Source organism: Tursiops truncatus, chromosome 12 (assembly GCF_011762595.2).
Source record: "Tursiops truncatus isolate mTurTru1 chromosome 12, mTurTru1.mat.Y, whole genome shotgun sequence".
NCBI classification, from domain to species: Eukaryota; Metazoa; Chordata; class Mammalia; order Artiodactyla; family Delphinidae; genus Tursiops; species Tursiops truncatus.
In genome coordinates, this window is record NC_047045.1 from 55,032,926 (window position 1) to 55,050,747 (window position 17,822).

The 17,822-nt window shown below is 41.1% G+C and overlaps 1 protein-coding gene across 8 annotated transcripts in view; it reads right to left on the reverse strand.

The window, feature by feature from the left end:
• Window positions 1-4,920: 4,920 nt before the first annotated feature.
• Window positions 4,921-17,822, reverse strand: part of MTCL3 (MTCL family member 3) — a 48,867-nt gene continuing 35,965 nt past the window's right edge. For 2 of the 8 annotated variants that reach the window (XM_073789570.1, XM_073789569.1), the window contains exons 6-8: window positions 9,735-12,663; window positions 8,285-8,389; window positions 4,921-7,333 (exon numbers count right to left, since the gene is read on the reverse strand). In XM_073789570.1, coding sequence (XP_073645671.1) covers window positions 11,290-12,663 — 1,374 coding nt within the window. In that variant the 3' untranslated portion in view covers window positions 4,921-7,333; window positions 8,285-8,389; window positions 9,735-11,289. The remainder of the gene's footprint in view (window positions 7,334-8,284; window positions 8,390-9,734; window positions 12,664-17,822) is intronic. The other 6 variants (XM_073789572.1, XM_073789574.1, XM_033867692.2 and 3 more) reach the window with 6 other exon arrangements.

The following is a 17,822-nucleotide window of genomic DNA, read 5'->3' on the forward strand; positions in this document are numbered from 1 at the left end:
TGAACCTTTCCACTAAAAACTTCTAAGAAAGCTTTGTTTTAAAAAGTTCCTGCTGTTATGTACATAAAACGAATGGATTTTGAAAACAGATGCTGGTATACCCAGCCCTATAGTGATATTCAGACATCTTGAAGCGTCTGACATTTTCAAGCAGGTGTCAAATGGCTGAAAGCCTTATGGAAAAAAATGCAATTTGTTGCACAATCCAGGTCACTTTTAATCCATTTAAATATTTAAACCTTCAAATATGAAAGTGACTCAAATTATTGCTCTATATATTAGAGAGAATTTGGAGGAATCATTCATATCTGATGTCATACTAATCCTATTTCAGTGTATAACAAATATGTAAAGAAATGCATGTAACAATTCTTAATGTAAAGTAAATGCAGAAACACGAGCTGCTATCAAGAAACAAAAAAAGAAAATCCTGGAAAGGGTTTGAAAAGATCTATATAAATGATGCTATTAAGCCACAAACTAAAACATTTTGGAAAGGGGGAAAGAGCAATGAGTGCATAAATGTCACTAGCAGGTGTTTCCAGACTTACAGAATTTTAGAGCCAGAAAGAACGCCTGAAATCATCTAGCCACGCTTCTAATTTTACAGCTGAGGAAAGAGGCCCTGATGTTAAGCCATTTGCTCAAGGTCACAAAGGCACTAACTAGCAATGCCAGGAATAGAATCCAGGTCTTCTAATTCTTGGAGGAGTGCCTTAAAGTTTAAAATTCCAAGGAGCTCAAGGAAGGGAATAGAACCCAGGGATAAGAGTTTGGGGCGTGAGACATTTATTTCTGGCTTTATTAAATCTTAAATTCAGTTCTCTTCTAAGTCCCAAATGAGGGAGCTAATACTTCATCTTCCAAGTATAACATAGGAGTCATATAACAGAGTATTTATCTTCATGGCCATTTATTTAAAGAGGTTTGTATCCTTCAAAAATGTAAATCCTCGGTCGGAATACGAAGACAAAAGAATTTTAAATTAGTGATGGAAGAAAATCTAGGGATAAATGCACCAACTTTGCCTTTAGCATCCCACTGCACATTTAATTTACAGTTTTCTGTCTGAAGGATGATCTTGAAGCACCACGAAGCAGTTATTTATTTAATCTCTTTACACTGGGTGGCTTCTGATTTCTTGCTTGTATAGTTTTTCAGCCCCTTCTTCTTTTACTCTTTAAACATATTTACCAGTTAAAGGGGTATTGTATTTCTATTTTCATTGTAAACGATATGGAAAAAATTGGAAAAGAGATTACTTTGAAATATGGAACTCATTCTTATAGCATATTATAACTTAGAAGCTAGGGGACTTCGCTGGTGGCGCAGTGGTTAAGAATCGCCTGCCACTGTAGGGGACACGGGTTTGATCCCTGGTCCGGGAAGATCCCACATGCCGCGGAGCAGCTAAGTCCGTGTGCCACAACGACTACGCCCGTGCGTTCTAGGGCTCGTGCTCCGCAACGAGAAGCCACTGCAGAGAAGCCCGCGCACCGCAACAAAGGGTAGCCCCTGCTCGCTGCAACTAGAGAAAGCCCGTGCAGCAACGAAGACCCAACACAGCCAAAAAAAAGAAGCTATTACATGTGGCATTTACAATTTTCAAAGCGCTTGACGATACATCTCAGTTGTTTAGCAGAACTCTCTTGAACATTAAACGATCTTCCATTCTTAGGTAGAGGTCTTGGGCATTCCAATTAACATTCCACTTAACAAATATTTGTGAGCACCAGCTCTGGGCCAGCTGTAGCGTTAGATCCTGAGGACCGTTAGAAGAATAAGACAAATCTTTGATCTCAACAAGCTCCATCAACTCTGAAGATCCCTGAAATGTGACCTGCAGCATGACTGTCCACTTCCTGAGTATTCCTTGAAACAAATTTATAAGCAAATGTGGGGTGCTTCTCCTGGTCATCTCCATAGCGTTCCACCAACGGGACCACAGTTCCGTGTTGTGTTACTCTCAGGCCTTGCTGCACCCTGCAATCGCTCAAAGAATTATTTAAAAGTTCCTAAAGCTGGAACTTTCCTCCACTTTCTGAACTAGACCATCCAGGGGTGAGGCCCAGTTTTCTTAATTTTTATAAAGTTCTACAGCTGAGTCTGTGAAACTTGGTCCTGTGTTATTTGAGTCCTAGAATGACAGAGTTTGGACTCTGTGTTAGTAAAAGAAATAGGTTGACACTTATCAGAATCTGTTTTAGATTATAAAATGATGAGAGTCACACACAAAGTATTTATTATCCATGGAAGTTACATGCTTAGGTTGTTGTGTTTCAGCTAACGTGCTATTTTCCCAGTGCTGAATGTTTTTCCTTAGAATCACGGGATGCTGGCTGTCTCTCCTATTCTGAGGGATGGTGACATGTCAACAGATTTTTTAGCCAAGCAAATCTGTCATGGGGATTATGTACAGGCATTTCCAGATGACAGAAATATTCAAAAGAAACAGTTTCAAACTATCTGTTTTATTTTATTTTTTAAAGTACTGGTCTATATTTTGAAGAAACAAAACAATAAAACATTTTTTAAACGTGAGCTATTTAAGACTAGAGACAGATCTTCCTTACAGTTTTCAAATTTGTTTTTAGCATCTCACTATATTATTTCCAGATTCTTTACTTGGGAGATATTGATAATGATGACAACAAAAGCTAAGTGATACAGGAACTGTTCTAGGGCTACCTCTCATTTCATTCCAGAAAAGGGCCTTGGGAATGCCTTTCCACCACAAGAGGGCCACCCTGAGTCACTTCTGTTAGGAAGTTCTAGCAGGAAAGCAGGGCTGAGAGAGGCCATTTAGGGAGTATAATTTGAAGGACAAAGGAACTGATCTGTATTCTCCCCGTCCTGCCCCATCCCAGGGTGTTGCTACCCCACCTATATCTTCTACCAGAAATAGGAGACAGCATTATATTTTTAGTAATTGTCTAATCAAATGCCATTGACAAAGGAAGCGATTACTGGCTAGTCACAACTTTGCTCAGAAAAGGAGAGCTGCTACTCCCAATTAAAAGAACAAGAGAAATCCCCTGAAACAACAAACAGTGAAACATCTCTCCAGACTACTAGACCCCTAGTTCAAAGAGGAGGTAATAAAAATGCTAAAGGAGTAAGAAAGATGATTGATAGAAGTGCAGAGCAGTGTAACAAGGAACTAGAAACTCTAAAGAGGAACCAATTGAAGTTTAGATAACTCAGTTGCTGTGATTACAAACCCATCTAAAAGAAAAAAAGGAACAGCTAACACACAAAAGGGCTGGAAGGAACAGTCAATATAGGTAAGCTTTGATCGGCAGAGCCCGGTGGGCCGTGGAGCAGGGAGAGAGACGGAAGATCAAAAAGAGGAACTGTTATGAGTGGTGCTAGATTTTGAGGTGCTAATGTGAGAGGTCTTGGTGCCCAGGTGCAAAGGAATATGGCATCATGATGTGAGAAGGCTACGGTAAAGGATCTGGAGATGAGGGTCCAGGAAGGGAGGCCCACAGTCACACTTCAGTGTAGCCTTGGGTCCACTCCAATCAGAGGACTTCTGCAGAGACAGCTGGACCCACTCTCTACACCAAGATCTCTTTTTTAAGTCCACAGGGACTCTAACAATGCCCTGACGCCTATGCTTGGCCCTTACACTATATTCTTTTGTTGTCGTTGCCACTGAAATATTTTGCACAGTAAGATTCTTTCGTTCTTTCTTTTCCAATTATTTTGCATCTACCCTACTGTTTTTAATCCATCTACTTTCCACAAATATGAGTACTTCAAACAAATAGCTACTTGGGAATAAATCACATTCCCTCGAAAGTGACAAGTGTGACCAGAGGCATGAGTTTCTCTTCCTGGAGAGCTTTCTCACTCCAAGATTTGAAGGTCCATTGCTGGGGGATCCTCATTTTCCTTCAACTACCTCCTCTGGCTGCTTTCCTGGGGCTTTTTCCACTACATGGAGTCTAAGCAGGTAGAATAATGCTAAGACCTTCCATACAGTGGTTCTGGTGCTTCTGCAGATACACATTTGCTTTCGGGTAAAGGAGCTCAGATTCCAAAATCCAGAATAAATTAATTTTGCTGACTCATTATGTTAACCACCATCCCCTCCCCCCTTCAAAGTTCTAAACAACTGATCTAGGCTGACACATAGGATGTCTATTTAAATAGTCTAAGTCTGTTTTATCTGTCCAGGAGTTAATAATACAGAGGGAATGACAAAGGGAATGGATCGTACAAAAATCGCACATGTTCATGAAAAAGAAGGGAATTACAAACTAGATGCTAAACTGAGTTTTCTGACATTAACAAATAAAAGACACTATATTTTTTTTAAAAAGCTCTTAAATTCTCTTTCCTTACTAAGCCATTTGAGGCAAGTGGACAAACTGATGAGCTTCTCTCTGCCCCTCAGTCTCTTTAAATTTTCAAACACGTAGGTTAAGGCAGGAACTTTCAACATGGACTCAAAGAGCTGACTTGCTGACTTCACAGGTACATTATGAAGAATCTCAGAAAGGAACAAATGTTTGTCAGCCTTCGATGATCACTCATGCCTCTTGCTTGTTAACACAGATTTTATAAGCAGCTCAACCCAAAACACTCAGAAGAGACTACAGAAAAAAAACATGTAAAGACACTTTTTCAGAATCAATGATTTCCAGAGTTCCATCTTTGGAGTCGGCAGTATAACAAAGCTCCTGAAATAGTCATATAATTCCTCAATACTTCAGGGTCCCTTCCCATTTTGTGAAATGAGTAACTCTTCTAAACGTTTCTGAAAGGCTCTAGTTTCTCAATTAGTGCAATCCTCCAACATACTGTTTATTTAATATCTATCTTGGTACAAGATAAAACTTTTAAATTATTTACCTAATATGCCTGAAAATGTTCTGATAATTTAAAAGAAAAAGAATCAAAACAAAAGCAAAATATTATGAACTGAACTTGAAATACCCTAAACAGAAATTTTGGTTTAGACAACATTCAAAGAAATATTCTCGTCCACAAGTCAAAACAGTTACATGAATATTTTTTGAAAGGCTGAAAAACTGCTGAACACCACTGATTATATACTCTTATAGTAAATTTTATGAATTTATAAAATCTTACAATTTTATCTTCAGATGTTGGATTTTCATGGTATTTGATTTAGCTATAGGAAAACTCAGATAACTATGAACTAAAAAAACTTTTATAATTGTAACAATGAAATTGAATAATCAAGAAATGTCACATTTAAGCTTAGTAAACATAAACATCTGAGTCATAAGATAAGATGAGGTTCTTTGAGACATCACAGCCTGGTCTGACAGTGGAAAGTGAAAGGTGGAGATTTTTCCTTATTTTTAACAGGCAAGTGTTGCCTTTGCTGCTCCTGTTCTCTGATCAAGCGAGATGATAACAGCACTCTACTTGAAAATTGTTCCTAAAAGTGCTGTCAACTTTTCCCACTTTCTGATATTACCCTCTACCACTTTCTCTTCAACCCTTATATTCAATTAGAGCACCTCACCCAAAGCATGACTCTACCAGAGGAAAGTGGGCTGTGGTTCTATAAGAATATAGCTACCAACACTGCATGAATATTTAGAGTTAAGGCTTAGCTACCAAATTGACATTCCAAACTTCAACGGCAACTGATGAAATAACCGCATCCCACTCTACCACACAGATTGAAATGAAGGCTGGAGAATGCAAGCCAATACACATTCCAGGCTGAGCACTGGATTTTCCCTTGTTTTATGAGTTTGAGCCTGTTCTGCTTAAAAGTAGCCAATTGAATTTTTTTTCCTTAAATCCAGGCCAAATTACCAAAGACACTCCTTCCTACACCCAAGAATGTGCACACAAAGGAATTTTTTGTTTGTTTGAACTTATTTTCAGTGTGATGTTTAAATAGCACAGATTCAAAGGGGCAAATATGAGAAGATTCCTTGTCTCAATAATTGGAGGATTTTGTTTTCTTCATGAACAAAGAAGCCTGGGTGTTCCTCTTTTAGAGCTAGCTGTATACAACAAAGATAATGCAAGGAACAGGATCAAAGGGGAGGGGAAGGAGATATTGGGGACTCTCTTTCTGAGGTCTTGGGTGCCATCTTTGTTAACTTTTCTTCCCGTGACTATGCCCTGTGGTGTCAGGGAGAGATGCACCCTAGATCCTTGGTGCTCACACAACAGCCTGAAGTGCCAGGGAGAAGAAAGCAAGGGACAAGGTCACCTTGTGCCCGCTGGCAGTCTGCTGAGACCACCTTCCAACTACCGGCCCCCAGCAGGCCCCTAAGATAGATGCAGGTCTGAATTCTCTGACACTAGGTGCATTTCCTATTGTACACCACAGTGTGTAGAGGTGTGTGTACACACACAGGCACAAACTGAGAAGCCGGCTTTGCAGTGGGTAGAGCACAGCTGGAAAGAGCCTCCAAGTCTGTCCTGTTTCCCCTCATCATTATCTTACTGGGGTTGCATATATGAAGAGCCTGGATGGAATTCAAAATTGTCATGAAATTCTTCTTTAAAGTCAATGCCTTAGGAAGCCATAGTTAAGATTAATACCCTTGTTGCCAGGATGACTTTAATTCCTCACAAGAGATCTGAGGGCAAGGCTGGTGTTTTGGTTAGCCCAGCCATCCCTCGGTTAGCATCTCCTTTCTTGTCCAGGTCACAAGATATTGTTGAGGTATATGTACCAGCCCTGCATTGATTTATGGTATTATTCCATCCAAGAATGCCTAGGGATTTTATTGTGCTCTCTTAGGGAAATCTAACATGCTCTCAGGTATGCAATGAACAATAAATTGCAACCACAAACCTTTTCTTGCACTTCAATAATAGTACCTGTCAGAGTTAGCTGTTTACATGTCTGTCCTGGTCAATCAATCAATTGAAAGCTGTGAAAAAGTAGAAACTGAACCTCAATTTCCTCTATACCTAACATAGGGACACTTCAAAATGTTTGTTAAGTAGGGGCTTTCCTGGTGGCGCAGTGGTTGAGAGTCCGCCTGCTGATGCAGGGGACACGGGTTCGTGCCCCGGTCCAGGAAGATCCCACATGCTGCGGAGCGGCTGGGCCCGTGAGCCATGGCCGCTGAGCCTGCGCATCCGGAGCCTGTGCTCTGCAAGGGGAGAGGCCATAACAGTGAGGGGCCCGCATACCGCAAAAAAAAAAAATGTTTGTTAAGTAGACAAAGGATCCATGCTCTATCTTTTTGCTCCGTTCTCACATCTCTTTGGGTATGCTTTCTCGTCTGGGTTTGGAGGGCAGAATCAGTTGGCATCCATCATTCTTGCTGGGACACCATATCCTCTCTGTGGATCACATGGGGAAGCTTTGCAGCAGAGATGACTGTATAATGACAAAGTGGTGGTTTGTTAGGGTGTGTGTGAGATCATCTTGAGGCTTTAATTCAGCATTCACATGTGTCTGTATCTCCAAGTGTGTGTGTGACCCTGCACGTACACAATATTGACCTCGGTTCTCCTTTCTGTCATGTATTATTCCTACTCGTCTTCTCTGATATTGTTTGCTTTAAACACCTGTATGAATTAAAGGGGAGTTTTCTAACACTATCACCAGTGTGGAAAGAGAACTGCTTTGTCATTAGAGGACTTGTGACAAAGGCCATATGACAAAGGTGGAAATGCCTTAGAGAGGATGTGGATATCCAATGAATGCCTGGAACTTTAAGGTCTACTAAAACCTAGACAACTGATGATTCTATACAGCTATTATCACATGGTTTACTATATAACCTTGGTATAAGCTGTATCTACATATTTTTGATAATTCAAACATCTTAAGAATTAGTTCTTGGGAGTTAAAAAATATATATATATAAATGCTTGGGCTCATACATTCAGTTTCAATTAGTGTGAAGTAGGGTCTCAATTCTAAAAGCATGCCAGGAATTCTGATGCATGGCTAAGGTTGAAAACCACTGATGTAGATATTTAGTTCTTGATTCTCCTTGTGGTAAAGAAAGTTTCAATTCTAAAGCCAGTTTCTTAAAGCCACACAGGGTACTGAACATCCACGATCCTTCTGAAGTGAACAAGCACACCGCATGCCATGCTTCCCCACAGGGATAATGTTAGGAATCTGGGCAGGACAATTATTTGAAATTCTGACCCCTTTCCTCTAAATGCCAATGAGCTTCCAGTCATTGTGACTGGAACTGGCAACACCTCCATAAGCTACCAAATGCTCCATAGGTAGCTGAGAGTCATCGCTTAGCTGGCTGTATCTGGCTCCCAAGGCAATCAATATTTCAGATAAATTTCAGCCTCAAACATTTACCTTCAGTTCCACTTCCATTGCCAAAATGGTTCCTCTGAGATGGTGGTCTAGGGGTTGACCAAGGATCTAACAGACAACTTTTGATTTTTAAAGTGGTTGCTTTTCCTAAGATGAAAATTTTTAAAATGTAACACTTGAATAATTAAGTATAGCATTTATGTTATTTCATTTGTTCTTGTCATGACGTTCTATCTAGCCACTTGAATCTCTAAGACAAAAAGCCGCAAGTATGTGGTGACAGATTTGAACTGTTGGTCAACCACTCCTCACTCCCGGTCTCTCCTCCCCTCAAAACAAAACAAAATGAAAACCAAAATTAAACTGAAAACCATGGAGATTAAGAGCAGGTATTATAAACTAAATTTTAAACTATTATGTAGTTTTTCTTTTTATTAAATTAATACTCAAAGGGAAACTGACGTGCTGGGGGATGAGGACTCAAAAGACTGTTGCCAGTACCAAATTTTGTATTAGAGCCAAGATTTTCCATATATTATTTTTTATGCTGAGGGCAAGATACTTCACTTTACTACAGATTTTCATATCCACCAACCAACATACAAGTATCTCTACGTCTGTGACGTCAACGAGTGCTAGTATTTCTGAATCTTGGTGACAGTAGTGCAGTCCAGCTTTCCACTCTGTAAATTGCCAATTGACAGGTTGACAGAATAGGACCTTCTGGGTACAGGAAACCTATCCAGGCCACTTTAGGTAGGAGGAGAAAGGGTAATGTTGAGGTTCATCAAAGTAAGTTTGTCTAGAGAGCAACTCCCACTGGAACTATGCTACTGGCTTTGGACTGTGATTTAATGAAATTCTACAGAATGACTATTCTTTTCCCTACTCAAAATATTTAATATACTGTATTTCTAGCATATTTCCTGCCCCAGAAGCAATTCTGTGTGGTAACCTATTATAGAGGACAGGACTCCAGGCAAAAACTTGACTGGCAATCTATGGCTCCAGGTATAACAGGTAAACGCAGAAGTGGTTGGTTTGGTTGGAATGGTTGAAGCTGGTCAAATGTAGCAGGATGAAGATAATTACTTTCTCAATGGACTAAGGCCTAATCCACTCTCATGCTTCCAAACACATCTTTTTAGACAGAACACCATCAGTATCACAATAAATAGTTTAGTTCCCATGATGGTCACATTTCATTTGTTCACCATAATTTTCATTGGTATTTATTGGTTATCAAAATTATGCTGTTAGTCTGTTGCAACCTAGCAAAAGTACTTTATAAGTCTATATATTTTCTAAGATGTGACCAACTTGTGAATGTCCAGCTTTTGAATTATCATAGTAGTCAAATACTGAGAAATAATTGAGAGACCTAGGCAATTTTTACAGTCATTCTTACAGTGATTTAAGAAGAGTGCAAATCAAGATGTAAAAGAAAGAAGTAAAAATTAAAATGATTTATAAAAAGAGAAGTCATACTTACTCCCTTACCTGAAACATTTAATGCTCAGGCTTCTTATTGAATTTAGTAGTGGTAAGATGTGTCTTTTTAAAGAAACAAGCAGTCTTCAGTGTTTTTACAGCATTGGTTACTACAGAAATTATACTTCTTTTACTTCTTGTCTTGAAGGGTGAACAAAACAAACAAACTGAAAATACTACAATGAATGGTAAATGATGAGAGATTTACAGTACAAAAAACAGTGTAAAAAGGAAGACAAGTTTAAATATTGTTGTGTAAGAAAGTGATGAAAATAATACAAGAATGAGAATAAGTAAAATGATAGGCTGGAACATCTGGGAAGGTAAATGCAAAGACAAAAAGAAGAATTCATTAATAATAATTTTTAAAACTTAAGTTTATATCAACTAATCTAAGCATTCATTCAACTTACAATAGAGAACCCTCCCTTATATACATTTCCAAAGTCTGAAAACCTACTATTATGTACAGTACTTTCTCTCACTCTGATTTCTATCTCTTCACCCTGAGAGTATAATTGAAAAGTCACATACTCAAAGTATTCAAAAATCTGAAACTAGAAAACTAAAAACCAGCTATGTGATATAATACATAGAGGAAAAAATCTTTAATATTTTGAAATTCAACAAGTTTTATTATAAAAGTTTGTTTTTGTTTTTTAAATAGCAAAGCAAAGCAGCATGCGAGATAAATAAGCGATAGGGTTGCAATTTTTCTAGTTGTGACTAACAGGCAGTTAATCTAATATCATGCTTCTGTGTATAAACTGATTTTTAAGTTTAACCCTCTTGCGTGTCTTAAAAGCCATGCATGCTGTTGTTCTTCCGTGGGTTCTCCAACGGATACAAGATACCAGCCTTGCTAGAGGAGTGGCACTGCCTGTTTGTTTTATAAACTCCCTTCCGTGCTTAACCCTGACAAAATGCATCAGTCTTTGGCCACCATACCTGGCTAGAGCAGATCAGTCCAACTCATCGGGTGTGCCTCTACAATTAGGATGAAGGAAAAATGCTGGTTTTCCCTGTTCGGGAATAGTTATTACTATTTCTCTGAATTAGTGTTGCCTTAAAGCTAAGGTATAACACTCCTTCCCCAGTCCTGAGATTCTCCGTTATAGAGCCGACAGTGATTTTCTCTAGAAATAAAGATCATGTTACTTCGACGTGTGGTAGGTACATCAGCGGCTCCTATTTGCTCCTCTTGGTAGGGATCCAGACACAATATCATCTCTCTTTACCTCTGGTTTCTACATTCTTTCCAGGAGTTATGCATCAATCCTGATCATTTAGTGATTTGAAAATATTTTAAGCTTAATTTGAATCTCGGCTTGAAAACCACAGATGAGCAATTGAAGATTTCTATTTGGAATCTTCTTGCAGCTCAATCTATTAGAATCAGTAGAGTAATATTGAAAATGTCGACCTTCAATAATCATATATTTTAGAAATCCTTTCATCTTTACACAAAAACTGGGGGTGGGGGGTGGAGAGAGGGGGAGGCGGGTAAATTTCCCTTTTAAGCAAAACAGAGGGAGAATAGTTGCTAAGTGATTGGATTACGAAAACCTCAGGCCTGAAGAAGGACAGTGTAAAAGAACAAGTGCGCCATGGGGCTTCCAAGCCCAGAGAGGCTCTGAGCTGGGACTTCCCCAAAGCGGGGCTTGGAGGTCGGTGCGCGGAGTCGCCCCTCCAGGGACCGCGGCTCCGCGGACCGGCCTCGCCATCGCCGTGGCTCGCAATAGGCAGAACTGTACCTGACTCACGGATATGGGCTCCTCGGCGCCGGCGTCGTCCGTGGACTTGGGCACCTCAAGGCGGTCGATGAAGGTCTGCAGCTCCTTGCGGAAGGCCTTCATCTGCGCGTTGATGCGGTAGAGCAGCTCGTGCTCGCGGATGCGGCTGCCATCGTCCTCCTCGTCCATCAGTCCGAACAGGTCCCCATTGGCCACGTAGATGCGCGCCTCGGTGATGATGGTGCTGGTGTCAGCGATAAGCCGGTCGATGGTCTTGCCTAGGCGCTCGGCCTCCGAGCGGATGTCCTTCATCTGCTGCCGGTCTGAGAAGCTCTTGGGCCAGGGCCCGGGCGCGGGGTAGAAGGAGCGGGTGGGCGTGAGGCAGCGGATGTTGCGCACCTCCTCCGAGTCGCTCTCGCCGCCGATGGGCCCTTCGCGCTTGCGGTGTGGCGGCCGCGAGTCGTCGTCGCTCTCCTTCTTGCCCGCATCGCTCTCGGCGTCGCTGTCGCGGGGGCTGCCGCGGATACCCAGGTGCGAGGCCAGGTCGTAGCGCTGCATGTTGGACATGAGCACGCGGTTCTCGTACTGCAGCTGCATGACCTTGCCGCTGAGCTCGTTGATCTGCAGGCGAGCCGCCTTCAGCTCCTCCTGCAGGGCCTCGGTCTTGGCGTTGTCGTGGTGCCGCGCGCTCTCGTGGCCGCCCGACTTGTACTTGTACTTGTTGAGCTCCGCCGTGATGCGCTTGTTCTGCTCCTCCAGGTCGGCCACGTTCCTCCGCAGCAGCTCCGTCTCGTCTTCCACCAGCTGCAGGTGCTGCCGCAGCTCGGACAGGGATTCGCTCTGCTCCCGCAGGAGGGGGTTGGCCGAGCCGTTAAAGTCGTCGCCCTTCAGGTCATCCAGTTCCGCCTTCAGGCCTCTGTTCTCCACCTCCAGTTCGACGATTTTTCTGCCGAGGATGTTGGCTTCTTCCTCCACCAGCCTCAGCCGCAGCTTGAGCTCAGCCTCTCTGGTGCTGGGAGGCCCCCCGGCTTCTCCTTTAGGCAAAGGACTGTCCAGATCCCCATAAAAGGATCTGTACTTCTGGAGCTCGTGTTCGAATCTGTCCTTTTCTTTATCAATCTTGGCCATTTTCTTTCTCATCAAAGCAGCTTCTTCCTTCACGAACTGCAGCTGGCATTTCAGATCTTCATTGTCCTCCTCATTTGGGAAAAAAAAAAAGGGAAGCGGACAGGAGATCATTTTTATGTAAATAAAACAACCAAAAAGGGACACCTGCAAAAATAACTCCTTTTTCTTGTAAATAAGATTTAATAAGACAGAGAAGTAGATGCTGTACATTTTTTCCAAATCATTTAAATTCTTTGGCAGAGAAAAGACTAGGACAATATTACATCCTGGAAACCAAAAGAGAAGGGAATATAAAAAGAAAAAGTGTGGTCATCACTATTCAGAGAATTATACGTTCTCACTGCATACAACTGTTTGGCTGTCATTTTCAACAATGTGCATTTTGTTTGTTTTGTTTTTCTCATGGTTTGAGTTCCCCTGACTGTAGTAAATATGAAACCTCTTCCCTGGAAGGAGCATGTGGCTTAATATGTACTCACTGCCATTTATTGAGCTCTGACTCTCAGCCAGATACTGTAAAGTTCTTCACACGTATGACCTAATTTAACGTGCAGAGTAAGCTTATGAGTAGGTATTAAAATTCCTGGTTTAAAGATGTTCGATAGCTTGTTCAAGGTCACATAGCTCATAAGTGGCAAAGGACAAAGATGAAACTGGAATTCGGTTCTGACACTAAAGCTTAGTTTGGTACATGATCACTCGGCCATACAGCAAGTAATTTGTCCTCCATCTTTATTCAAGGGAGAATTGTTTTTAAAGGGCTTTAAAGTAGGGAAAGTTTAACACTGGAACGGTCCACCCAAGAAGAAATTGGTAAGTGTTCCATCTAGATCACTTTTAAAATTGGATTTATTTCCATCAGTCTGAAATGGATAGAACTGGTTCTGCCTGGTAAAAGGATGATGGCGTAGACCCTGTAGAAGTTCTTCTCACACATTCTTAGGACAACCTTCAAACCCTAATCATTAACTAAATGGAAAACTACAAACAGAAAAATGGAAATCAACTCTTTCTCAGAGAGCTAATATAAAAACACGTTATTATATCCAAGGACATATTTCCCAAAACTCTCTTTTAAGTATGCACTTTGGGCATACCATGTAACTTCTGTGGACTTTGGTTTCCTCATTTTAAAAAATGGGAAGGAATAAAAATGCCTTTCTTTTCCAGCACTGAGTCAGCTGTGTTTGAGATGAATTCTGGTAAAAAAGTAGCAACCACTGATGGTGAAGGTGAGGAGAATAATGAGCTCCTGCCAGAGATGCTCAATAAATGTGGCCCAGAGCTTTTGCGAGAGAAGAGATGGAGAGCAGGGCACTGGGCTCCTATGCTCCCATCCACTAATAAGAATTAGATGGGGACTCCTATGCTCCCATCCACTAATAAGAATTAGTATGAGAGTTGCTGAGTGTGCAGAGCCTGAATATCACATTCCTTATATCATTATATCCTCACATGAGCCCCACGAGGAAGATGATATACTATGTCTACTTTGCAGATAAGGCAGCTACATGGTAGAGGGCAAATTAATGTGACAGAGCACATCTGTATTCAGGCTGATTCCAAAAATCATATTTTTTCCACTGCACATGTTGCATGAAAAGACGCATGAGAGGAAAAAAGTAGGGCAATGAGGTAAAATAACAAAATCAGATGTGCTGGCTTGTATGCTTCCCTTTAGAAGGGGTTTAGAAGAAAAGAGAGAAGCACAGAGAACTGAGAGAACTCCAGGAGCATAGTGAAAAAGGATAAGAATATATGTCACAGATAGATTCGATGTGAGAATCCGTTTCACAAGCAAAGAAAGAAGCTGCCCTGCAAGAGACTATGTGTTCGGGTCCCTGAACTAATTCTGTGAGGATGAAACCAAGGACGTATTACAATGTCTAACATCACATCAGCAGAAGAGTCAAAGATAACCCCAATGTTTTGAGCTTGGGTGTCCTGATGGATGTGTTGCCAATAATAGGGACAGAGACTGAACAAAGAGGATCAAGTTTTATGGGAAGAATATGGATTTAAGTACATTAAAATGCTGCCTTTGAGGTGTGTCGGTGGAGGGATACCCAGTGGAAACATCTATCAACAGGCATGTGGAATCTCAGGCCCAAGGTTACCAAGATTACAGCGCTGGACCTAGAGGACAGCTCAGGCCCAGAGGGGAGGACATGAGGATGAGATGCATAGAGGTGATGATTGAAGCTATTGCAATGGCTTCAGAGGCAATCAAAGAGGAGAAAAAAAGAAAGGGAGACTGAGAAGAAATGATTAAAAGTTGGAGCACAGAGCAGGAGAGTCAAAGGCCACTAAAGCCAGAATTAGAAATAATGTTTGAATAGAAAGTTGACCAACAATATGCATATCAAATATGCTTTTATCTAGACTCGGCTCTGTTGGGAAGTAAGAGCAGGTGAGACTGGGAAGCTAGCTGGGCTGCATGTTCTATCAAAGTCCTTGATCGCAAGGCAAGGCCTTTATTTGCTAGTAAGAAGAAAAAATGTTATTATACTGCACTTTGAATCTAACCAAACGGCAATGGATGTGATATAAATCACAGACTGGAACAGAAGAACACTTCGCTGGACTATGTGAAGCAAATATAAAAGAGGAGGATATTTGATTTGTGTATGTGTAAGCTCTCCTGCCCAAAGGGATGAAAACATGAAAAGTATTTTAAGAGTTGGACCTATATTGCATGTAACAAAGTCATGATAAAGAAGGAAGGAGAATGATGGGCATGATGATTATTTTATTTATTTTAAGAGAAGTCTTTTCAAGATACCACGTGTGGTAGTTTCTGCAATGACCAAGGTTTAAGAATCCTGTATGCCAATGTGCCTTGCATCCTCATCCTATAACCTAACTATTGTAGGTTCCGTCTGGAACTGGGCAGGGAAATCCCATATATAAATGTGAAATCATGAGATTGTATGGAAAGTGCCTGGTTGAAATGTAACTGATCAGAAACGCTTGCTCCTGTTTTCACAGTGAATGCCAGTCAAGAAACATAACAAAGCTTTGAGATGTGAAGCAAGCTGTCTCTTATTTTTGTGTATGTTAAAGACTCAGTCTTGAGAAGATACAGATGATGCAAGAGGAAGGGGAACATAAAGATGATGAGGGCCCAAAGAAGTGAACTGAGCTTGGCTTTAACCTAGCCACTGCTGGAAGCTAAGTTGCACTCTGATAAATTACATATACTAACTCATTTAATCTGTACAACTCTCTATTATGACCCCATTTTAAGGATGAGGAAACAGCTTGTCTAAGGCCATGCAGCTGGTATGTGGCAGAGAGTTCCATGTAGGCAACCTGACCCTAAAGTTACTGTTTTTAACTGCTATGCAATACCATTTCTCAGTATATAAAGTCACTGTGCTGCTGGAGGAACATGTGAGGAATACATAGAAGAAACTGAACAAAATGAAATAAAAAGCTATATAAATAATAGCAGGTTGAACCATATGAAATTGCCATTCGTGCAGGTCAGAACAACAGCATTGGCAATTTCATATGGCTCATCTAGAAAAGGGGGACATGGGAGTATTCAAAAGTGCATATTGATCCCGCTGCAGAGTGCCAGACACTAGACGCTGATGAGTGCAAGCTGGATAAGATGGCCCCTGCCTACAATATGCCCTGGCTAAGCACGGGAGATGAATATGTAAATATGAATTACAACAATATAGGATGCTTGCCCTAACGTAAGTATGTGACTCAATGGTCCTCAACCTTGACTGAGCAATAGAATCAACTATGGACTATTTTATAATTGAGATCTCCCATCTGAGACAGTCCAATCAATCTTCTGGGGTGGGTTTTTGAAAAAAGACAGGTAATAACCTCTGAAAATAAATGAATTGAAAATGATAGCAGGGACTTCAAAGGCCAGAATAGCGTCCTTGTAAATTTCCCAGGACATTTATGTGCATGAAATAAAAACTGGTGGATTGCAACATGTCTTGACTGCTTTAAGGCCCCAGGTCCCACTGAGAAGTTGATGAAAGCTGCATATGTCTTTGGCAGAAAAGTGCCCCTGTACACATGGAGTGGGGGTCCACAGAGCCAGGAACAAACAGTTAAGAATTCCTGGATTAGAGAATGTTGTTGAAAAAAATAAATAAGCTTTACCATGGGAAGTATAAGAATAGGACAAACATGAGTTAAAAAAAATAAACTGTTGATTAAAGCTGACTTAAGATTTTTAGAACAGGGAGCATATAGCACCTCTCCCTCAGTGAGGTGGGGAAGAGAACTGATGCATAAAATTATGGCAAAGACACAGTGGGAGAGTTGTGGTGACAGAGCATATATGAACTTATTAAGGGGATGATGGGAAAGGTGCAAAAAGGAGACGACTTTGGTAGGAGACTCTGGGATTCTAGAACTGCTGAGGTCTATAAATGTTCATGTCCAGCACCAGGGGAAAAATTAACCAAGGACAGAGCAGGGAGAGGAGGGAAAGGAAAATGAACAATTAATATGTTATGCTTTTAAAAAAATGAGTGAGATCAACTTTTTCAAATTTTGAATATTTAAGTATTTCTTTAGTTAAAATTATTATCTAATGAGAAAACCCCTTGTAAGAATAAAAAAAAGTACATATGCTACAGTCCTATAGATCCCAACATTTAAAAATCAATATTTAGCCAAGTATTTTTTTTTTTTTTTGCGGTACGTGGGCCTCTCACTGTTGTGGCCTCTCCCGTTGCGGAGCACAGGCTCCGTACGCGCAGGCTCAGCGGCCATGGCTCACGGGCCCAGACGCTCCATAGCATGTGGGATCTTCCCGGACCGGGGCACGAACCCGTGTCCCCTGCATTGGCAGGCGGACTCTCAACCACTGCGCCACCAGGGAAGCCCTAGCCAAGTATTTTTAACGAGCCATGATATCATAGCTGTCCCTAAATATTTCCTCTTCTGTTTTAAAATCTCCTTTATTACATCCACCAGCACCTCTGCTCACCCTAAAAGTAGACCTAGTCTTTACTGTGGCTGTGTTTCTAAGTCTCTTAACAAGCCCATGTTGAAGACATGTTTTAAGTTTTATTTTTATTCCTTAATTTCCTTTCTTTTGCTTCCCCAGTCATTGGTAGAGAGAACTACTTCATTCTAGGACTCTCCAAAGCCATCAGGAGTCTCTCTCTCCCCTCTGCCACCCTTCCGACAACATTCCTTTCTTTACTCTCTCCTGATACTATAGGAATAGCTATTCTATTGTCCTTATT